Below are 22,730 nucleotides of genomic sequence, written 5' to 3' on the forward strand. Positions count from 1 at the left end.
TGTTTTTGTTCAAACCAGACTAAAATATAGATAGTAGGAAATAGAATAGTTTCATTTGCCTTAACATGTCAGTTTTGGGGATTTAGAAAGCAAAAATAAAATGAACGAGAGTCCACTAATTTTTTTTTTCCTTTTTTAATTTGTATGCAATCCTTCTTTTACAAGGTATTTTTATTGCAAAAGAATTTTTCAAAGGTTGATGCTTTTTTCCTTGGACTAAGTGTTTATGATTATAATTGAAATGTCTGATGACACTTGAATCCTACTTGGGCTTAAGCCTTTTGTGATACTGATAGTTTTAGGATAAATTCAGCAATTTTCTTTTAATATCTTTTTAAAACCAGCAGGTATTTTTAAAGTAGTTAATAACATGATTATACATGAGTACATATATGATGTTTAGCCACTGGGAAGAAAGAGAATATTGCAGGGAAAGACGGAGGAATAATTGGGATTTTGAGCCTGAAGAAAGACTTCAGGAAAAGTTCAAAATGTACAGTCAACTAACTTCTTGTTTATACTAATAGTATAGGAAACTACAAAAGGACAGAGCTGAGAAATGACCTGAAGTCTCATTGCCTGGATTTGCAGCAGTGTCGTGCCTCAGATTTTATTATATTTGGTTTTCTTAGCACAGATGCAGCAGTAAGTAGCAACGCCACTCCTTCTCAGTCGTCATCTATCAATGACATTTCATCCATGTCCACTGAGCAGACGCTGGCCTCAGACACAGACAGCAGTCTGGATGCCTCAACAGGACCCCTTGAAGGTTGTCGATGATACGTTAGAAATAGCAAGCTTGTCATCAGTGAAGGAACTCTCACTTCCATGGGCCTGAAATACTTGGGAGTTGATGGAACCAAATAGAAAAACTCCATGTTCTGCATGTAAGAAACACGATGCCTTGCCCCTACTCAGTCGTACTAGGCTTGCCTTGCTTAGATTATAAAATGAAGCAGATAATGTCTAAAGAAAAAAAAGTGCAAACCACACTTTTAGAGATTTTGTTCAAGGTCATTTCAGGTGAGCAATTAGAATAGATGAATTTTTTTTTAAAGTTGTACAGTAATAGTGACAATTTCTCATCCTCAGTGACCGTTGGGACTTTTATGCATGTGACCACAAATGCTTGCTCAGACTTGCCCTCTAGCACTTTGGAAATCAGTATTTATAAAGCCAAATAATCTTCAAGGTAGTGCTGCTTCTAGAATTGTCTCTTAATCCTCTTAAGTAATTTGGTGTCTGTCCAGAAAAATAGATTTATGTGTATTAATTGGCCGCCATCATATTATCATATCTTACCTTCCTTTGGGGTATGAGTTATTTTCTTTCGTATTTCAGAAGGAATATAATTCAATCTATATAATAAATTAAAAATGTAACTTTTCTTAACTTTGTCATGTTTTGGGCTGAGAATTACCACTGCTAAGACCAGGACACTTTGTTTTCTCTAAATTGTCTTAGTCTGGGTGACTGTACATTCAGCTTTACTGCATGATAAAATTTTAAGTTTTGTTTTGTGCTGCTTAAAACGTATATACCTTTAAAATCCTATCTTCCCTATCTCTTTTTTCTTGGTCTTCTGGACTTATTAATTTAAAATGCTACCTAGAACTTCACCTTCTTTATTAGCCACCTAATACCTATGTCAATAATATGATGGCAAATAGATTCTTGAACCCATCACCTGCTGTTAGAGTAGAATTTTATGAAGTGATCACTAAAGATGATTGCAGTCACTTACTGAGTGCTTGCTTTGCTTGAGCCTGGACTGGGTCCTTTCTTACCTTCTGTCACTCAAGGTGAGATGCGTGATTTCATAAGGCAGAGTTTCCCTCTTCCAACACAGCATTCTTCCTCGAGTTTCTTTCTTCTCTGAAAGAAACCACGTAAAAATCCCCCTTTGCTCTGTTTTAGGAAGCAGACTGGTTCAGAATGCCTGTTTGTGGTTTGTTTTCCACTTTGTGGAGGCATTTCCTTTTCCTAAGGGAAATCCATGAATGTTCTGGAAAAACTCTTCTGAGGGATATGGAGGAAATATCCTGAAGGGTAATAATTAGCTATTGAACATTTTCTGATTTTAAACTGCTCACCTGAAATTGATACTTTCAGACTGATACGGAAATCATTCAAAGTTCAGTAAAATACTGAGTATTGAAGTGTCATTGCAGAAATGGAGTTACGATGGTCACATACGGCTACCTGTGCTCATAATGCTTTTCCCTTGAGCTTATTCTGTTACAAATTCATATCTTGTGTTTAGTTATTTTGGAAGCTATTGGATCAACATTGTTCACATTCTATAGAATGTGTTCTGAGGAGGAACTTTGATAAGAAAGTTTATTATAAATATTATCTAAAATATATGATTATCTCTACACCAGTTGTATCTTATTGGTCTTATCACTGGAAACTGGAACCCTTGATGAACAAAATTAATATTGAAGTAATAAATAGTTTTATATTGTGAGGTTTAGACACATTCAACTATAAGATGGAAATACTAACTTGAACTGAGGCAGAAACACCTATTACATGGCTTAGGATTGTTTTGGTTTTGGAGGCCTGATGGTATTGTGAAGCAACTTATCACTATACATACATAAACATCTTAAAATGGCCTCCTCTCTAATACACATTCTTTAAAAAGACTGTACTAAATCTATCTTTAAAGAGAAAAAGAAAGGTGAGAGTTTTAAAACTACATGATCTGTCCTAGGCGTATGTCTGTGCAGCACAGGGACGCTGAGTGTGCATCGAGGTTTCACTGGGTGACTGTACGTTCAGCCAGGCGCCATTTGTAAGTGGAGCTGTAGGTGCCGCACAGACGGGCTTTCTGCTCGCTCATTCCTCTGTGTGTTCACGGATGGAGTCTGTGACGGTGTTGACGGGTTTCCTGCCAAGACCACCTTCCATCAGAGACCAGTGAGTGCACCCAGGACAGGCCACAGGGCTGCAGACAGCCCAGCTCCATAGAAATACCTGCCCCCACTTGAGGGTCCTCCCTCCTGAGCCGAGATGTGCCTGGGCCCTGGTGCAGTGCCGATGGTTTCAAACTGCTCTCCATGGATAAATGCTGATGTTGGATAAAGAACTGAAACATTTGCTCAGTTTTTCATGTTTCCTATTTTATTTTTGTAATTTATATTGTACACAACCCTGAAGTAACTATTTTGGACACATATTTTTATAAACCAGGTAATTTATTATTAGCCTGGAATTTGGACTAGGTTCGTTTTGTTTGTTGACTTAGTTTTCTGTTAAAAAGGAAATGACTGCCTCCCCTATGTCGGGTCTTGATTTCAAGTACAGGTTCCAGAGAGCAGACAGAGCCTTGTCAGAGTAGGAGAGCATTCTCGAAACACATCCTGCTCAGTGTTGATCAGCTGTGGAAACAGGAGATGGAAACAGGGCTCTGTGTTTATCTCTGCACCATGAAACTCAGAGCCGCAGTGCTGAAAGGAGAAAACCCTTGGCAGGGCCCCTTACTGACACCCAGAGTCCATAGTTGAAACACTGAATGGGATACTGGTTTAATCCAGATTTGATGCTGTGTAAGTCATGGTAATGATGTATGATGAATTCGTCTGGTTGATTTCTAATGTAACTCCTCCGGTGTTTCACACTGGTAGTAAACACAGGTGTGACCTTTCAGATTGCATATCTCAAAAGTAACATTGCCTAATGTTTTATAATAAAATATATTATGTGTGTTTTGATTGGTGAAAATAATACAAATACATTTTAAAAGAGAAGTGTATATAGCATGTCCAATTTCTGTGGTGTGTTTTTAAGTGACAGTTGACTGTGTATTTCTACATCACCATCTCTGATTACAGATTTAACGTGAACACAGGTAGATATTGGAGTGTCGTCATTTCAATCAATATTAGCATATGTTTTTAAATTGAAAAGCAAAGCAGTTCTGTTAGATCTCTTACTGAAAATATTCTGCAGATTCCTGAATCTGAGTTTTCAAAAACATGCAGTGCAAAATTGAGTATTCGGAGTAATTGTTTTCTCACAAGGTGTGGCCAGAAGAATCCACCAATCAGTCAGTCTCTCCTTGTATTACTTCAGATCCTTAATGGCGGTTGTGTGCCTGTGGTTTTGTGCATGGATGAGCCTCTTTCATTTTGCTTCTGGTTTTGAGGCACTTTAGGATGTTTACTACTTAAAACCATAGGAATAGAAGGGCCCACTATGACTCACTCTCTTCGCTGCTTAAAAGGACTAGAATCATTCCAGATGGATGAGTATCAATCTTAATTTTAAAGGTTTCTAGAAAAGGAAAACATTTCTCTTGATAATGATCTGGGTTCCATTTCTCTATCTTACCCCCTTCCCACTTTCAGTGTAGATAGTACTAAAAATACTTTGAATTTGTTGACTTAAATGGTACATGTAGGTGGCTGGGATTTTTTTTTTTAATGGGAGGAAGGGTAGTATTTCAGAATAACTTAGTATATACTTTACTGAAGATTCTGTAGCTACTTGTGTGAATTTAAGCGTAAGCTTACCTTTGACAATAAGGCGGTTATTTGATATTTTTGGTCTTTAATCGGGAAAGCTGGTAATAAAATCCATAATAACAGTGACGGAGTGGCCAGTGACGTCTCTTTGAAGCCAAATGTGACCATGATTTAAGAGGGATGTGCCTGTCATGGCCATTGGGAACCTGTCATTCGCTGTGTCCTCAGGGCCCAGGGGTCCTTGTGAACAAGGGTGTTTGCTATGCCATTTCTGTGCTGTGGGGCTTTAGTGTTGGAAGGGAAATCCAGAATCAGTTCTCTAACCCCCTGCACAACAGTGAGGAAGCTGCAGCCCCTGACCCACATCAGGAAGGGAGCAGCAGGATTGCCCTCAGAGTGCTGTAACACTCGTGCAGATCTTACTCTTCTTATAGTCATGAACACCTTTGAGAGTCTGATGAAAACTGTGATCCTCTCCTTAGAAAAAGGCCATGAGCACAAAATTTTGCCAAACTTTCTGAGGAATCCTGAACCCTGGTGGATACCGTGTTAAGAGCCCCTTTCTAGAAGCAGCTTCTAGATGCTTCGTGGTCTTAGAGGGAAGCAGAGCCTGAAGGAGGGTCTGCTGGCCTTTTCTGCTCTTAGTGGTTCTGACACTTTTACATACAGATCTTGGGTATAAATAGGGACATTTTTACTCTGAGCCCCAGCACAAGTCAGTGTTCTTGTTCTGTGTCAAAAAGAGCATATAGAGGCTCAGTTCAGTGAAATGGATCGTTTACAGTATTCCTTCCACATGGAACTTAGGTGCAAGGTAGGAACTGTAGGCTTATAATACAGACTTCATAGAAACATAGATGTGATTAAATGCATCTCTTCATTTTAAAGAAGTAGTTCTGTGCTGAGCTTTGAAATAAACTCTTGGCTTTATTTTGTCTATGCACTTAGATTTCATAGAGAGTGGGAATGGACGAAGAGGTTCTGTAGTTCATACTGCCATTCAGGGCAGGAATCAACCTGAAGAGGTTACCCAGCCTCTGCTCAGATGGATTTAATGAAGAGAATGCTCCTCCCACTGAATTTTTTGTAGTTTTGACTGTTAGAAAGTTCTTTCTTTAACTGAACCAAAACCTGGTTCCCACAACTTCCACCCATTGGTCCCCAGGTCTTTCCTTCTGGTGAAATAGAGTGAGTCTGATCCACCTTTATGAGACAGGCTTTAATACATTAGTTGGAAAAGTAAGCTCCGAAACTTCCCTTCTCTAGCTTAAACTCAAAGTTCTCCCAACCCTCTTTCCTATGAAAAAGCCCCCAGAGCCTCACCACCTCAGTGCACCCTAAGAACATGGGCCCAGAAGTGAATGTAGTATTTCAGATACAGCCTGAGTACACGCCCTCCAAACAAGGCCCCACTCATGAACACAGTCTCAGGTGGCCTTAGCTTTAACAGCCACATCACACTCACAGCCTGTAATCCAGCAAAATTACTGGATTTTGTGATGTTGCAGTTAATCCTGATTCTGTCATTCTTCATAAGCATTCTGTCTGCCAGCTTGTGACATCCGTCAGTTTTATGAGCATGAACAGGCCTTCTGAAAATTTATCCACAAGGTGACTAATAACCTTGAGCGGCAGGACGGAGCCTTTAGGCAGACCCAGCAGTCACAGTGACAGAAGCCATGTGGCCAGCACTTTGCCAGCCTCCTCTGTAGGGTTCTCAGCCCAATGGCTTGTCATTCAGCTCATGTGGAGCGTTACCTTGCCATGAGGTCAGGAAGAAGAATCTTAATGGACACCTCAAAGAAATCATGAAGACACTTCAGCAGCTGTCTCTGATCTACTTACTTCAAGGAAAGAAATGAGTTTCGCACTGGGCACTGGTTCTCAGAGTTCATTCTTTTTTTTTTTTTTTAGAATGCAGTTTTAAATTTTATTTATTTATTTATCTATGGCTGTGTTGGGTCCTCGTCCCTGTGCGAGGGCTTTCTCTAGCTGCGGCAAGTGGGGGCCTCTCTTCATGGTGGTGCGCGGGCCTCTCACCATCGCGGCCTCTCCCGTTGCAGAGCACAGGCTCCAGACGCGCAGGCCAGTAATTGTGGCTCACGGGCCCAGCTGCTCCGCGGCATGTGGGATCTTCCCAGACCAGGGCTGGAACCCGTGTCCCCCGCATTGGCAGGCAGATTCTCAACCACTGCGCCACCAGGGAAGCCCCAGAGTTCATTCTTTTATTTTCTCTTGGGAGGAGAAGGTGGTGAGCTCCAGCTTCCCCTTCATGTCTACACCTTTGAGATTTTGTGGCCACTTAGAAATGTGACCAGTTGCTGTCTCAGTGTCCACAAGTGAGTGAGTGGGCAGGGGAGCAGGGTAGAAACAAGTGTTGGCCTTATTTTCTTTCCACGTGAATAAAGAAGTGATGTTTTGAAGTGCACGCAACTGTGATTCCACAAGGGGCCAAGCTGCCCTCCAGTAGCCTGTTGATTACAGAATTGTGTCCATCCAGCACAGCTTATCACCTTGAACATACCGTGCCTTTTTTCAGCTAATAGCAGTCAGGCTACTTTGTTTTTATTTGATTTTAATCTGGGCTAGAGTTGCATACAGAATTTCACTGATAGTTAAGTTTGTCCACCTCTCCACATTAAACTTGATTTCTTGGGTGTTTTTAAGCAGCAAATTATCATACTAAAGATGCTATTTAAAAAAATAACTATTTGACCAGAACACTCAGCTGTACGTGTTTGTTCTCAGGTATTCTCAAAGATGGCTCCCTAACGGTACTTGACAGAGGAATAGAATGCAGCAAGTGAAGGCCTGCCTCTTCCTCCCCTCACCCACCCTCCCTGCTCTCACAGGAGCTGACCCCTGGCCCCTTTCAGGAACTTCACTCCTACAGTCATCTCTGTCCTGTGTCGTCACTCTCCCCACCTCTGCTCCATCATTTCCTACCTTTATGTCACCTGTGTTAAAAAGAAAAAGCTGCTTAACCCTTGAGTTGCTCCCCTTCACAACAGAAATGAAGAGCAGTCTATACTCATTCTCTCCACCTCCTCTTGTCCCATCTGCTCCCTTTTTTAAATAAAAAAAGATATGTGTGAAAACACAATCAAGAACGAGAAACTAAACACAACATATTTCCCCATCCAGAGATGACCACTTGATACTTTATTGTATATCTTTCAGATAGTTTTCTATGGACACATACATATCTAGATGATTTTTTGTTTTGCTTTTTGCCCAAATGAGGTCACACTGTACATGCTTTTTATAACCTACATTTTTCAGTTAATGGTCTCTAGCTGTCCATGTCGGTAAGTTTTCATCTGGTTTAATACCCAGGGCCTTGGGATTTCCCTAGTGTCCCCAAAGTCCTTTTACTAGTGTGTCCTGCCAGGATCTAGTTGAAGCTCTTGCATTCCTGGTGTCTGGTTTCTGGTTGTCATGTTCTTAAGAATCTTTTAATCCTCCATGACACCAGGATTGTCAGGCAGGTTGGCCTGCAGGATGTGCACCCTCTAGCTCTGCGTGGCTGCTTCCACAGGGTTGCATTGACCGTGCTCTCCATCTCCAGTATTTCTTGGATCTGGAATGCATATCCAAAGGTTTGATAGATTCACCCACATCTTTTGGTTATAATACATTTAAGTGATAGTGTGTTCTTCATATGAACTCACACCGGAAGACATTTCATATCTTTTTGACCCACTGTCACCGATGCTAAAATTGACCTCTGGGTTCGGATGATGCCAGTCCAGTCCTCTGTCACACAGTCGTGTTTTTCTCATGACTAGAAAGTCATCCACATGGGCTTACTTTGGCAGGGGGCCCATCTACCACATATCTCGTGCAGTTAACCCCAGGTGATAATCCTTGCCATGAGCAGGAATTTCACAAGGGCTTAGTTCAGCCATCCCACTGACATCATTCGCTGTCACTCTGCTCTCAAGGAGAGCTTCCCGGATCCGCTCTGGCTGAAAGGCAGGCTCCACGTGTTGTTCCTTCCCTTCAGCAACCAGTGCTCAAGAGTAGGGTGTGGGTTCAATCCCTACCTCAAATGGTATCACAAGAAGGTTTATATTTCTGACTTTCTCTTTCTTTGGGTATTTCCAGTCATTCTTTTGGAGACTTAAATTGCTGTAACTGTGGCCAGGGAAGCTCCTTAAAGCTGATTCCTTCCAGTCCTTTCTACTGACTTCATTAAGTTTTTAACTTTTTATTTTGAAATAATTTCAGGCTGACAGAAAAGTTGCAAAAATAGTCCAAAGGATTCTTGTATACCTTTCCTCACCCCAACTCCCCAAAGGTTAACATCTTACCACATGTGCTTGAGCCTTCTCTGCATACATACAGCTATACATGCATGCATGCACATTTGCTTATATAGATGCATGTGTTACTGTATACACACATTTATGCTGGCATATAGTCACGAATTTCCCCCCACTGATTGTTTTTACATGCAACCAGATTTTTTTTTAAACAAATTATTTATTTATTTATTTATTTATTTATGGCTGCATTGGGTCTTCGTTGCTGTGCGTGGCCTTTCCCTAGTTGCGGTGAGTAGGGGCTACTCTTCATTGCGGTGCACAGGCTTCTCACTGCGGTGGCTTCTCTTGTTGCAGAGCACGGGCTGTAGGCGCGCGGGCTCAGTAGTTGTGGCTCGTGGCTCTAGAACACAGGCTCAGTAGTTGTGGCGCATGGACTTAGTGGCTTCGCAGCATGTGGGATCTTCCCGGACCAGGGCTCAAACCTGTGTGCCCTGCATTGGCAGGCGGATTCTTAACCACTGCACCACCAGGGAAGTTCCCCAGACTTTTTTAGTGTCTGTAAATTCGTGTATAATGAGTTATATGCATGTACTTTACAGACAAAGACACAAGTATACATAGACATATACATAAATAAATACTTTATTAAATGTGGATATGTTAGTAGTGTTTATAATAGGCAGCATTCGTGTGGGTAAATGTATCCACATGGCTTCAGAGAAACCTACTAAAGAGTGTGTGTGTGTGTGTAATGACTGATAGTACCATGGGGAGAAATAAATTTTAAAATGTAGTGGAAATTTGAATGCACTCCTCTCAGAAATTGACAGGTCAAGCAAGTGAAAAATTAGCAGAGATCTAGAAGACTGGAATGCCACAGTTATTAAACTTGGACTCATAGAGAATATTATACCCAATAGGCAAATTCCTTTTGATCACACATAGAATTTAAAGGAAATTGACTATATACCAGGCCACAGAGGATGCCTCAATAATTCCAAAGTTAAAAATACACAACTTTTTCTGTGATACTGCAATAAATTTCAAAATAAATTTGAAAAGATCTCATACATCTGGGAACTAAACAGTACTCTAAAAGCAATCTAGGTGAAAGAGGAAATCATAAGAAAAATTATGAAATTCCTAAAAGTGCATGACCTCAGAAAAACACTGCATGCCAAATTTGACCCAGCTAAGACTTAAATACATTTATGAAAAACAGGACAGTTTTTTTTTAATGAGTTCAATGTTCAAGTCAGGAGATTGACAAAAGAGCAACAGAGCAAGCCTAAAGACAGAAAAGGAGTAATAATAAAGATAAGGACAGGGACAAGAAACTAGAAAATAAAAATGAGAGAAAAAAATCAGCAAAACTGAAAGATTAATAAGCTAGATAAACCTCTGGAAATACGATCAAGAAATAATATGCAAGTGACAGACAAAGTGGAAAAGGGAAGTTATTATAGACATAAAAGAAAATATACAGTATTCTAATAAATGTGATAATCTACAAGAAGTAGACAAATTTCTATAGAAATATAAAGCACTGAAATTGTCTCAAGGAATGATGGTACTATGCACATCATACATACGAACTTATTTAATCTTCTGAACAGTTCCATGAGGTCAGTATCATCTCCATCTTAAAGTCGGGGAAATGGAGGCAGGAAGAAAACATAAGGTACCACAGCCAGAGAGCATGCAAAAATGGGGTCTGAGGCCAGAGGAGCGGGTGTGCTCTGGATGGCCTCCAGAAAACTTGAATGGATCAGTGGCTGTCAGAGAAAGTGAAATGGTAATCAAAGGGTACCCTCCCACCCCCAAATACTCTCCAGGAAAAATTAATCTTACAGATCACTTTTCACTAATTTTCAAGAAACAAACTAACTTATCCAAGATTTTCAAAGCCACCCAACTCAGTTTAGGAGGCTGGATTAATCTTGATTCCAAAATTGAATAAAGACAGATCAAGATTATACCCTTTTCATAGATGCTAACTGAATCCAAGATTGTATTGTTTATTCTTTATTCGTGAATGCAAGGGTGTTTATTGAAACTGTTTCAATAAATAACATATTTTTGTTTTGGTTTTAGACTCTCAGAAAACTAAATAGAAAAGAGCTTCCTTTGGGGAGTGGCAGGGCTTATTCTGGGAAGAGCAGGAGGCAGCAAATGTCAAACGCGTGAGGGTGAGCTAGCAGAGAAGTGCATGGTGTGACAGCCGTGAGGGGCCACCTCGGACCCATCAGATCAGGAAAGACTAAGGCGGTGTGGCGGTGGCAGTGAGAGGACTTGGGGCTTGTGTGTGCTGTGGGCCTGTGGAACGAGGCTGAGCCCTGCTGAGCATAGGCAGACAGCCTGGCCGAGGCTCTTCCCAAACCCACTGGTCTAGAAACAGCCCAGCAGCCTAGCTGGAGGCAGAAAGCCCCACTCCCCATGGACACACTGCCGCCTCTGCACAAAATCAAAATGCATCCTTATACAGGACTATGTCGGGACTCCTCAGCTGGACCAGGATGCTTCCCAGGGGTCCGCACTTCCAGGACCCCTCCTGTCCCCTCTTCCCCTCATGCAACTCCTTCATTTTCAACAAACGCCTGCTGAGAGGCTCCCGTGTCCCATTAATAAGACACAAATACTTAATCCAGCTGAGTTGACAACTAAGGACAAGAAGTTGCCTGGGCAAAGGAGGCTCCAATCCTTTTGGCTCCATCTCCAACAGATAGCTCAGCAGTGACTGTGATGGCCTAGAGGGGCTCCTGGCTTCCACTCTTGTCCAGCCACAGCCTGGCCTTTACCCCACACTGGAATGAGCCTGCTACAATGCAGCTGTAACCACACGTCACTGCCTCTGTGGCAGCCTCCGTGGGTCCCACTTGACCACATGGGTGTTAAACCTGGGCTCCACTGCCACATTGCTCACACACACTTTTACATGATCAAGGTTGCCAGCGTCACATTTGGGATATTTGGATGTCCTAAAACCACCTTCTGTGCTTTTTCTGCTGGTAAATTCTAAACAACTGAAGGTCGGTAAACCATTTTGATGCCGTGATGCAGATTCCTGGGCCCCACACAGACGCTCTTAGTCCAGGGTCTTGGGCATCTGTGTTGTAAATGAGCTCCCAGGGAAGGCCCATAACACATCCACTCTGCCCGGTTGTGGGCCCATCGGCGGGCAGCAGCTTGATCCTGACCTGCGTGCCTCCCACCCCGCCCCCAGGGCAGTTAATGGGAAGCATGCAGGGTTTGGGCCACCTCCCTGTTGCGCCACCTGCATAAGTTGCCTGCCTTCTCCATGCCTCTCTCGCGGAATGGTGTCCGAGTTTCCCGTTACCACTATTGCAAATTACCACAAACAGTGGCTCAAAACAATGCAGGTGTATTTTCTTACGGTTCTGTAGGTCAGAAGTCTCCCATGGGTCTCACTGAGCTTAAAGCAGGTGTCAGGCAAGGCCAGTTCCTCCTACAGGTTCTAGGGGAGAATTCGTTTCCTTGCCTTTTCCAGCCTCTAGAGGCCACCCACATTCCTCGGCTCTTGGCCCCTTGCTCCATCTTCAAAACCAGCAGAGTAGCATCTCTCTGACCCTGCTTCCATACTCACATCTTTCTCTGACTCTTCTTCTGTCTCCCTCTTCTGCCTTTAAGCACCCATTGATTATATGGGGCTCACCCTGATAATCCAAGGTAACGTCCCCATCTCAAAGTCCTAACTAAGTCACACCTGCAAAGTTCCTTTCACCGTGTAAGGTCACACATTCACTGGTTCTGGGGATTAGGACTTGGGCATCTGTGGGGGCCATTATTCTGCCCACCACAAATGGAAGGGATCACTGTGTACCCTTTTTAATCAGCATTTCTTGACGTTTGACCCATCTTCTGCCTGCATCAGCATCACCTGGGGCTCTTGTTACAAGCACAGACTGTGGGGCCACCTAGACTCCCAAACCTGAGTCTTGATGGGGGTCTTGGGGCACTGCCTCTCCTCAAGTGCTCCAGGTGATTCCTAAGCACAGTGACATTTGACAGCTTGGATAAGTGAGATCTTAAGTTGTGGCAGGTGCCAAGGGCACTTAGGATGGAAGGGGAGGTTTATGCCATCAGTCCCCTGACAAGAACCTGGTGGGCCCATCATGTCACATACATTCCCCTAAGCTTGGGAGCTGAGGACCCTCAGGAGGTGTTTTCCAGGCCTGCAGATTTAGGCTCTGCTGGACACTGCCCCCAGCACCCAATAATGCCTCCTCTGAAACTCAGTCTCTCCTTTGGGCTCCTCGTGCCACTGAACCAGTAGGCAGTGAAAGGAGTTGGCAGGGGTGGCCACCCCCAGCTATGCCGCCTAGCTGGCAGAAGTGCTGCCTGCAGGCAAGGGGACTCTGGGAGGGGTGGGAAAGGGGGGTGACCTGAGGGAATCTGAGTGTCCCACGGGGGGCCTGTGGCAGGCAATTTTTGCACTCTGAGACTCAATCTCACCTGCTTGCATTCAGCACAGGTGGGTGGATGGCACTGTGCGCGTGTTGGGGTGGCCAGCCTCAAGCTCCTGCTTTTCTGCCTCAGGAATTTTGCTTGAGATGTGGATGTACACTCAGCCTTCATGCAGGAGCAACCTGGAAGTATAGGGGACATGGACAAATTTCTCTGCCCAGCAGGAGAATGCTGAGACACTTCCTGTACAGTTCCTTAAAGGGTCTAGGCCTTTATCAGCCATGACAGTAACCAACTGAACAGTGTACCCTTTATGGGCTGTCCACCCTTCCCTATCTCACCCTCCCTCTTTTCCCCAGCTCCCTGGGATCCTCTCCTACATGAACCACCTGCACCTCATCTCAGGCTCCGCTTCCAGGGACCCCCCCCCATCTGTAATGCCAGCCTTTGTCCTCAGCCAGCCAAGCCTGGAGCTTTGTGATGGGGGACCAGACCCACACTCACCTCCCACACACATGTACCACACGTGCCACACACACTCACATATTACAAGCACACTCACTCTCTCTCTCCTCCCTGATCCCTGCCCAGACTCAGTGGATGGTCAGGGCCCTGGTCTATACACAGTCATTAAATGTGACTGTCTTAGTCCACTCAGGCTGCTGTACAAAGTACCACAGACCAGGGGGCTTATAAATAACAGAAATTTCTCTCTGACAGTTCTGCAGGCTGGAAGTCTGAGATCAGGGTACCAGCATGGTCAGGTTCTGGTGAGAGCCCTCTTTCAGGTTGCAGATGGCCACCTTCTCACTGTGTTCTCACCTGGCAGCGGGAGCAAGGGAGCTCTGTGGGGTCCCTTTTATAAGGGTGATAATCCCATTCATGAGGGCTCCACCTTCATGACCTGTTCACCTCCCAAAGGCCCCACCTCCAAATACCGTCACCTTGGGGCTTAGGATTTCAACACATGAATTGTGTTTTAATTGAGGTATAGTTGATTTACAATATTATATTAGTTTCAGGTGTACAACATAGTGATTCCAAATTTTTATAGATTATACTTCATTTAAAGTTATTATAAAGTATTGGTTATATTCCCTGTGCTGTACAATATATCCTTGCAGTTCATTTATATTATACATAGTAGATTTTTTAATTGAAGTATAGTTGATGTACAATATTATATAAGTTGCAGGTGTACAATATAGAGATTCACAATCAACATATGAATTTGAGTGGGACACGTTCAGTCCATAACGGTTACCCCCCACCAGTGGCTGGCCATGTGATGACTTTCTCCTGGAGATTTGCCCTCATAGTAAGTTTGCAGAGTTTTCACCAGAGCCAGCTCGGCTCAAGGAGCTGCTAGGAGGTGATGACTGCAGCACATGCTGTACCCTCAACACAGATCTGACCTCTGGGGGCAGCGAGAGAGGATGAGTTTTCACCAGACCCAAGAATGGATGAGTTGTGGGTTTCACTAATAAAATGCACTGGCCAGAGGCCAAAATTGTCCTCACTGTTCTCTGATTATTGGTGCCAGTGCTTGGCAGCCCGCTTGGTGTCAGGCTCGTTCCTGAGTCACCTGCTCCAGCTGGGCCAAGAGTTGGAGCAGACATGCTGCAGGGGCCCTCACAGGCTCTGGCCACTGTCTGAGTATCTACAGCAGCTGGGACCACAGGATCTCCTTCCTTCACCTATGAGGGCCTACATCAGACTGCACCCACAGGTCCAGCTGCCTCCAGATGTCCCCTAATAGCTCCCTGGCCCCACAGTCTCAGCAAATCCCCCATCCACCCTGGCCAGACCCCCGCTGCCTCTCATTTCTCATACTTTCTCCTCATCTTCCCATCACCCAGTCCCCCAGCCCCCTGCCCCTGCCCAGGGTCTGTGCTTCTCAGATGTCCCCTGCCTGCCTCCCTCCCTCATGTGCACTTCAGTGCAGCAGCTCCAGCGGTGGCCTCCTCAGTGGACAAGGACCCCAGCCCCGCCATCCCAGTGTTGGGCTGGCGGGACAAATTCAGGTGGTCCCAGAGCCGTATGTGGGTGGGAGGTGCCATCTGGACCACGGGCAACCAAGGCAGCGACTGGGGGAGCTGGGAAAGGTCTCATGGGTGTCACGACCAGTACACCTCCTGCTGGAGGGGCTGCTGACAGAGTTGAGGTGGAGCCCGCCCCTGGGCCACACGCAAAGAACAGAGTCCCAGCTCCTTACCCCCAGGAGGCCCTGACCTGGACCTGGCCCCTTCCACCTGGGCTTCTGTACTCTCCCGCACCCTCTCCTCCTCTCCAGGCACAACTGCCTCCTGTCTTCCTCACAAAAGAGGAGTGCAAGCTGGCCACAGGGTCTTTGCTCCTGCTATCCTCTCTGCCAAGGACAATGTTCCCACAGACCTTGTAGGGCTGACTCCTCCTTTGGGTCTCAGCCCAAACCCCATGTGTCCAGAGGGGCCTTTCCTGAGCCCTTCCATCTAAAGTAGCCCCGGACACACTCAAAGACCTCACCCTGTGTTGGTGACTTCATGGCACTTAGGATTCTCTGAAATGATCATTTTTATTATTCTTTTGTTTGTATGGTTAGTTTTCAGTCTCTTCTCTCTAAACTGTGGGCTCTGAGGTGGCAAGAACCCCAAGTCCAGCTCGCTGCGGTATCCTAGCACCCGGCATGGTGCAGAGCACACATAGGCCCTCAGGAAATATCCACCAGCGGTGTGCCCCAGGGCGGGGCTGGGGCAGAGTAGACTGAGATGATAGCTCTCGGGATTGCTCACCCTCTGCTCCAACACCGGACACTCCGGGGACTAGTCCCTGGGCATATTCTGGAGTGGGAAGTTAGGCTGGGGCAGCGCAGGCCAAAGGGACTTGATGGATGCAGGTAGGCAGGGGAGGGGCCCGGGAAAATGTGGTGCCTGCATGGGGCCAGACCTCTCCCAGGGTCTAGCCACGGCACCTGCAGCCAGTGTCCCCCAAGCTGGGGACAGCTCAGAGCAGAACTCGCTGCTGGCCTCGAGGCTCGGCTGAAGGAGCTGCTGGGAGGTGGTGACTGCAGCACATGCTGTACTCTCAACACATACCTGACCTCCGGGGCAGTGAGACAGGATGCAGGAGACCTCAGGAGACACGGCCTTCTTCCCTGTCACAGGCATAGCCCTGCCTCGCTCAGGCAGCTGGGACATGTGCTGTGGCCACAAGCAAGTCCACAGGTTTCAGTTCCTCCACCAAGCACTGCCCCGACTCCAAGCAGCCCCAGCCCTGCACCCAGCGTGACAACAGTGCCTCAGGGGTCCCCAAGCCTTTGCTCACAGAGAGGGGTGGGGTGGGATAGGGAGAGACTGGCCCTCCTCCTCTGAGCTACAGTCTGCCAGGGGGCCCTGAAGTGCTGCTCGGGCCTCAGCGTGTCACGGGTGAGTGGGCCAGCTCTTCTGAGTCCTCTCATGCAGCCCTCTCTCCCTAGAACCCCAGCTTGTCTCTGAGGCCTGACCTGAGGGTTTGGGGCGTGGGGTGAGAATCAGAGAAGACCCACTGGCCTCAGGACTGGCCTTAGCGCCTAAGCCCCGAGGCGAATCTGCATGCTGGGAACCTCCCCCAACCTGCCTCTGTTTCTTCCTCCCCTTCACCACAGCCTGGTCGTTGGCACTGGTTTCAGGCATGACCCTCACTGGGACCAGCCTCTGGCCCTAGCCTTGTCACAAGGCCCTGCTGCCTCCCTGCCCAGCCCAACCAACCCACCTGCCCTAATACATCTATGAGCCCCAGGCAGATGCCTGCTGTCTCCAGGCCTCAGTTTTGCCAACTGTGCAAGATACCGGCTGGACTCTGTTGTTTTCATTTGTCCAGTCTTCTGGAAACAGCCCTTGGGGCATGCTAGAGCAGAGCCCTACTCCATCCTCAGGCTTAACACAAGGGCTACTTCACCCTCAGCTCCAGGGAGGCAACACCCAGGCCTGTAACCCTCATTCTTCAGGTCTTTGGAAATAGCCAGAGCTGGCCTCCTCAGAGCCTCTGCGGCAGCTCTGGACTCTCTTGGGAATATCAGGCACGTGTGCTCTTTCTGAGGGTGTCAACCCAGGGCTGCTAGGGGCCATTCTGCCATAGAAGGTCTGGGAGATGGGAGAGGTGGATTCCTATTCATAATGTTTAAGCGTCTGCATCTAACTATTCCTGAAAGCAGAATATCTGGACTTTTAATGCTTCATGAGCCAATAAGTTATTTTTGCTAAAGCTAGTTGGGTTGGGTAACCTGCCACATCTCCTCAGGCAGGTCCTGACTAAAGCAGAAGACAGATATCCTGACCTCTACACTGGGACAAACCAGGACACTTTTAATGTCCAGGTGGAGCCAGCTGAGAAAGGTCACCGGATCTTGTTCAGGCGCCCTCCTCCATTCTAAAAGTGAAATAGCACACCGGTTATCCTCTTAGTAGCTCAGTGTCTTCACAGTGGTGACCCACCCTCCCAGTGGGCCAGTTCCCGGGACCACCTCCCCTACAGAAGCCGCTTGGGGGTTGATGAGCACTCTTCCCCACCCTTTGATGCCCACCCTGTGCCCACCAGGCACAGGGGCACAGACAAACCACAGTTCAGTAGCCATCTCAGGAGGAGAGTCCAGAGGGGCGGCCAGAGCCTAGCCTTGAGGAAAACAGGTGAACCAGATTTTAGGGTGCCAGGGGTTTTCCAGGTGAGGGAGTCGGTGGGGGTCAGTTCAGGTGCAGCGTCCAGCAGAAGCCATGCTGGGGCGGAGGGGGTTGGCATCTGATGCTTGTAGTGGGTCCCCCTCCATGGGGGTGGGAGGCGAGTCACAGCTGAGGGTTCTGAATTCAAGGCTGCACGTGTGGCCTTGACCCTGAGGCCTGCAGCAGAGGAGAGGCCTGGTGAGCAGGGACACCTCGGGTATGGGAGGCCTCAGGAGGGAGCGGGAATGGGACCGCCCGGCAGGGGCTCCCGCAGCCCCTCCCCTCGCCCTGCCCGCCCTGCGCTTCCCCATGCTGCCGCGAGGGGGCGCCACGCCGCGCTGCTACAGGGCCGGGCGCCAGCGCACGGCGGGCTGCGTCCAGGAGCCGCGCGCGCGGCAGGCAGCGGGCAGCGGCCCGGCTCCGCAGCGCCGCGGCTGGCAGCGGGCGCGGCGGGCGCTGCCCATGGGTCGGGCTCCGGGGTTGGGCGCACCGGGAGCCGGTGAGTTGGGGCACGGCCGGGCGGGACACGGGCGCTGCGGGCAGGGGCGCTGGGAGGGGCTGCGGCGGCGGCGGGGCGCGAGTGCCTGGTAGGTCGCGACGCGGAGGTGCGGGGCTGCGAGCCTGGCGGGACGGCGGGTGTCCGGGCCGCTCCCCGGGGACGCGCAAGGCTGACCCGGGGCACAGGTGCGCACGCGGGTGACAGTGCGCGTAGCCGGCCTGCTGGCCGGCCGGAAAACCACGGCGCGCGAGAGTGTGCAGCCCTCGCGGCGGGGGTGGTGGGAGGTGGGAGGGGCTGCGAGGCGCGCGGAAGTGTGCCCCAAGGGGCGCGGATGCGTGGGCAGGGGTGGCGACCGGGAGGGGACCGGCGGAGGGCACACCCCCAGCCGCCGTTGCGAGAGACCGGCTGTGCCGCGCGCGCCCCGCCACTTGATTCGGCGCGAGCAGCAAGCTTTCTCAGTTGTTCGGGTGGCAGGAAAAGCCAGCCTGGACCCAAGGCCTTCCCAACACTAGACCTCAGTTTCCCAAGCTGCGAAATGGGAACAGTAAGGCTGACCTGCCGAGTGGTTGCGAAGAAGGGAAAGGGCCTTGTCTGTGGGAGAAGAGGGTGGTGGTGTCTGTGAAGCTGGGATCGGATTGAGGAAAGGATCAATGCTGCCGCCAGAGAGCCTGCAGGGACAGTGGGGTCAGCTCCGGGTTCTGGGTGTGTCCCTCACTCAGTGACGGCAGGCAGGGCCAGGGAACCCGTAGTCCACTCCTCTCTGTGTTTAGGTGGGGAAAGGGAGGCCGGGAGGGGAAGAAGCAAGGGGAGGCTCCCGACCCTCCCCCAGGCTCAGCGTGGGGAGCGATGTTGAAAAGACAGACAAGCCAGCTTGGGGTGGTGGAGGGGCTCACCCCTGCTCCCCCGCCCCTGCCTCCTGGGCCCCTGAGGCAGGTGTTCTGCTGAGCCTCAGGAGTCAGAGAAGTGTCCTGGGAAGATTTTCCTGCAGGGCAGGTGCTGTGTCCCCATCTTAGAGTTGAAGTAACCGAGGCTTAAGAGAGGTGACACGACTTATTCAAGGTCTCAGGACCATGAAGTGGCAAAGCTAGGGTTTCAACGGTGGTAGGACTGGTTCCAAAAGCCATACTCCAGCCACTGAGTCAGGGGAGTGGCTGGAGTTGTTGGCTTACTCGCCTAGAGCATCCATTGAGCTCCTACTGTATGGTATCTGCTCCTGGCCCCAGTGAGTGCTTACAAGCAGGTGTGGGAGAAGGAAGCTGAACAAGTAATCAAAGGAAAAACCAAGGTCATGGCAGAAGATAAGTGGTAGGAAGAAAATAAAACCGGGTAATTAGGGTAGAGACTGGGGGAGGGGGGAGGGGAGCCTTATCCTGGTCAGGGAGTGTGTCTCTGAGCAGTGACCACTGGCTGTGTTGTGAACTCCCACAAAAAGATCTGAGGGTGCAAGGCCCCTGAAGCAGGCACAGGTGGTGGGTGGGAGGAGCTGGAACAGAGCCAGTTATGTGAGCTGTGGAGTTTGAATTTTCCTCTGGGTGCAGTGGGCAGACCCTGGAGGGTTAAGAGTTGTGAGTATTGAAAGGACATCCCTGAGGTGGGTGGAGAGGACTGCAGGGGGCAGGAGAGGGAGCAGGGGTTTTCAAGGATGAGCCAGGGATTTTCAAGGATGAGCCAACTGGCTGCTGGATGTGGAGTCTGCCATCCTGGCAAGGCCAGGGGCATGAGAAGGGCAGGGTCTTCGGCAGGTGGTGGAGTTGTTAGCTGTGGTGGACAAGAGAACCTGGTTTGGTCTCAAGCACTGCCCCACTTCCTGCATCCTTCTGGGTGCCAATCTCAGATCTCCCTGTGCCCGGCAGGGGAAGGAGTGCCTGCCTGCCCCGAATGTGTAGAGAAGAGATGCTGGCTGTTTGGGCTGGGTGTTCAGGTTGGTCTCTGCATCCTCTGACATGTTCCCATAAGTCTTTGAATATTATTCCAACTCTCACTTGTACTTTGACCCAGACCTAGAGTCAGCCATTTCTCAAGAAGCCTTGGTGTCTTTCAGTGGGGGTTGGGAGTGGGGCTAGAAACCAGTATCTGGGCATTAGATGTGCTCATTACTACCTTGGCGTCATTGGCTCTAGGCCTTCTCAGTGGACTGAGCCAAGAGCTCTTTTTTTAAAACTAAAAGTTAATGTCTCCATCTCCTTTCTCCCACAGTAAGAACCTGCTTCCCACAGAATATAAATATATGTAATAATTTGCTTAATCCTAGAATACACCCGGAATAGTTTCAGAATCACTACATCCAAACCACTACCAATCAAAACCTACCAGGTCAAGTTCAGGATTTCTTTGGCTGTAAAGTCATCACTATGTGAGTATGTTCTCAATTTGATATACCATTAGTTTCATCTGTTTGTGTTTGCACACAGTTTGGTGGTTTTTTTCCCTTTAGTCTTTATGATATACTTTTATTTTTTGAATATGTAAAACATTTGTTTTACATGGTCCAAAGGTCAAAACTAAAAAAAAGAAAAAGAAAAAAGAGAAAAGCTGTACTTAGAAGTCTCAGTCCCATCCCTGTCTCTTCCTTCTTGTTCCCATACCATGGGTAATCATTTGAAATCATTTCTGGTTTATTCTTCCTGGGTCTCTTTTGCAAAATAAGCCACTCATGCGTTATTACAAAAGTTAGCATGTATATCTTTTTTGTGCCTTGCTTTTTTCAGTTAAAAATATCTTTTTACCAGTTCACAGAGACTTCCCGCATTCTTTTGTAGAGCCACATAGTACTCCATTCTGAGGCTGTTCCCTACTTATTCAACTGTCTTATGGATGGGCATTTGGTTTTTTTCAGGCCTTTGCTATTAAAAATAGTGGAGTAATGGATAACCTTGCCTATAGATTGCTTGTGTTTGTGGAAGCATATTATTAATTCCAAAAAGGAAGAGTAAATAAATATTTATTTTGTTAACTATTCTCAATTCCCCTCTTCCCAAATTTTGCACTCCTACCAGCAAGGTATCACAGTGTCTATTTCCCCCACACCCTCGTGGATCTAAGAGCCAGAAAATAGTATTTCAGTGCATTTTAATTTACATTCCTATTATTATGAGTGAAATTAGACAGTTTTCATTTGTTTACGAGTCATTTGATTATCTTTTTTCTGCGAATTGCCTGTCCATATATTTTGTCCATTTCCTTTTGCATTTGGGGGGATTCTTTAACTTGGATTTAAAAATTTGTTCAAAATACATATTAGAGATATTTATTTAGTGCTTTATCTTTGTTATATTGCAACTATTTCTCCCAGGTTTTTTTTAACTTGTTTATGGTGGGTTTTGCCATTAAAAGCTTTCTATTTTTAGGTAGTTGATTTAATCATCCTTCATTTATTGCATCTAAATTTTGAATCCTAATTAGAAAGGCTTTTCTCACACTCAGTTGTAATGGAATTCACCTATGTTTTCCAATACTCGTTTGGTTTTGTACTTAGTTTACAGATCCAATTTAATCTTTTTCCAAATGTCTATCCCTCTATCCCAACACGATTTATTTAAAAGGCCATCTTTTCTGCAAGTGATCTGAAATACACCTGTATCATACTAAACATCCAAATGCAGTTGGACCTATTTCTGGGCTTTCTAGTCTGTCTCACACCTCTGTCCGTTCATATGCTGGTCTTACACGTAGGAATTACATTGTGTGTGTGTGTGTGTGTGTGTGTGTGTGTGTGTGTGTGTGTGTGTGTGAACAGCAAGGAAGACTGTATCTACAACTATTGCAACAGGGGAAAGAGATTGAACTCAATACCCATTATTGTGTTTTGATATCTGGTAGGGCTAATCCTCCTTCCACTGCTTTTAATTTCAGGGATTTCCTAGCTATTCCAACAAGTTGCTGGTAGCTCTTGTTAGGATCCTATTAAATTTATGTATAACTTCAGAATAATTGATGTTTTTATGAAGTTGAGTCATCTTATCCAAAAACAAGGAATGTCTTCCTTTGTGTTCAAGACTACTTAACCTTTTACTTGTTCAAGACCTCTTTCAGGAGCATTTTGAAGTTTTCTTCACGTCCTTTGTCAGGTTTATTCATGAGTATTTTACCTTGTTTGTTTATAAAAGTTTTTTTTCCATTATATCTTGTAACTTGTTATTGTCTACGTGTATGTTATTTTATATCTATCTACCTCATTAAATTTATTTTGTTGTTAGACTCTATTAGATAGTTCAGATATTCTGTCATCTGAAAATTGAAATACTTTTACTTCTTTACTGATTTTTATGCATCTAATTGCTTTCTCTTATCTAATTAAATTAGCTAAATACCTCTAATTCAGTATTAAATATTGGATATAATAGGCACCCTTACCTTGCTCCTGACCTTAGTAAAAAGACCTCTAATACTTCTT

At 46.7% G+C, this 22,730-nt stretch overlaps 2 protein-coding genes across 17 annotated transcripts in view; both read left to right on the plus strand.

Moving 5' to 3' along the window:
• The window catches only part of MAPK9 (mitogen-activated protein kinase 9), a 60,059-nt gene extending 55,461 nt beyond the window's left edge, over positions 1 to 4,598 (plus strand). For 6 of the 8 annotated variants that reach the window (XM_057541320.1, XM_057541321.1, XM_057541323.1 and 3 more), the window contains one exon: positions 638 to 4,598. In XM_057541320.1, coding sequence (XP_057397303.1) covers positions 638 to 780 — 143 coding nt within the window. In that variant the 3' untranslated portion in view covers positions 781 to 4,598. Of the gene's footprint in view, positions 1 to 527 lie in introns of all 8 variants that reach the window. The other 2 variants (XM_057541324.1, XM_057541325.1) reach the window with 2 other exon arrangements.
• Positions 4,599 to 6,491: 1,893 nt separating this feature from the next.
• The window catches only part of RASGEF1C (RasGEF domain family member 1C), a 145,126-nt gene continuing 128,887 nt past the window's right edge, over positions 6,492 to 22,730 (plus strand). For 3 of the 9 annotated variants that reach the window (XM_057541474.1, XM_057541476.1, XM_057541478.1), the window contains exons 1-2: positions 6,492 to 9,028; positions 20,589 to 20,690. Coding sequence is in view for 5 of the 9 variants with exons in the window: in XM_057541478.1 (XP_057397461.1) it covers positions 8,980 to 9,028; positions 20,589 to 20,690 (151 nt within the window). In the remaining 4 variants the exon portion in view is untranslated. Of the gene's footprint in view, positions 9,029 to 18,234; positions 18,338 to 20,214; positions 20,259 to 20,588; positions 20,691 to 22,730 lie in introns of those variants that run through there. The other 6 variants (XM_057541475.1, XM_057541471.1, XM_028163429.2 and 3 more) reach the window with 5 other exon arrangements.

This window comes from Balaenoptera acutorostrata, chromosome 2 (genome assembly GCF_949987535.1).
Source record: "Balaenoptera acutorostrata chromosome 2, mBalAcu1.1, whole genome shotgun sequence".
Lineage (NCBI taxonomy): Eukaryota > Metazoa > Chordata > Mammalia > Artiodactyla > Balaenopteridae > Balaenoptera > Balaenoptera acutorostrata.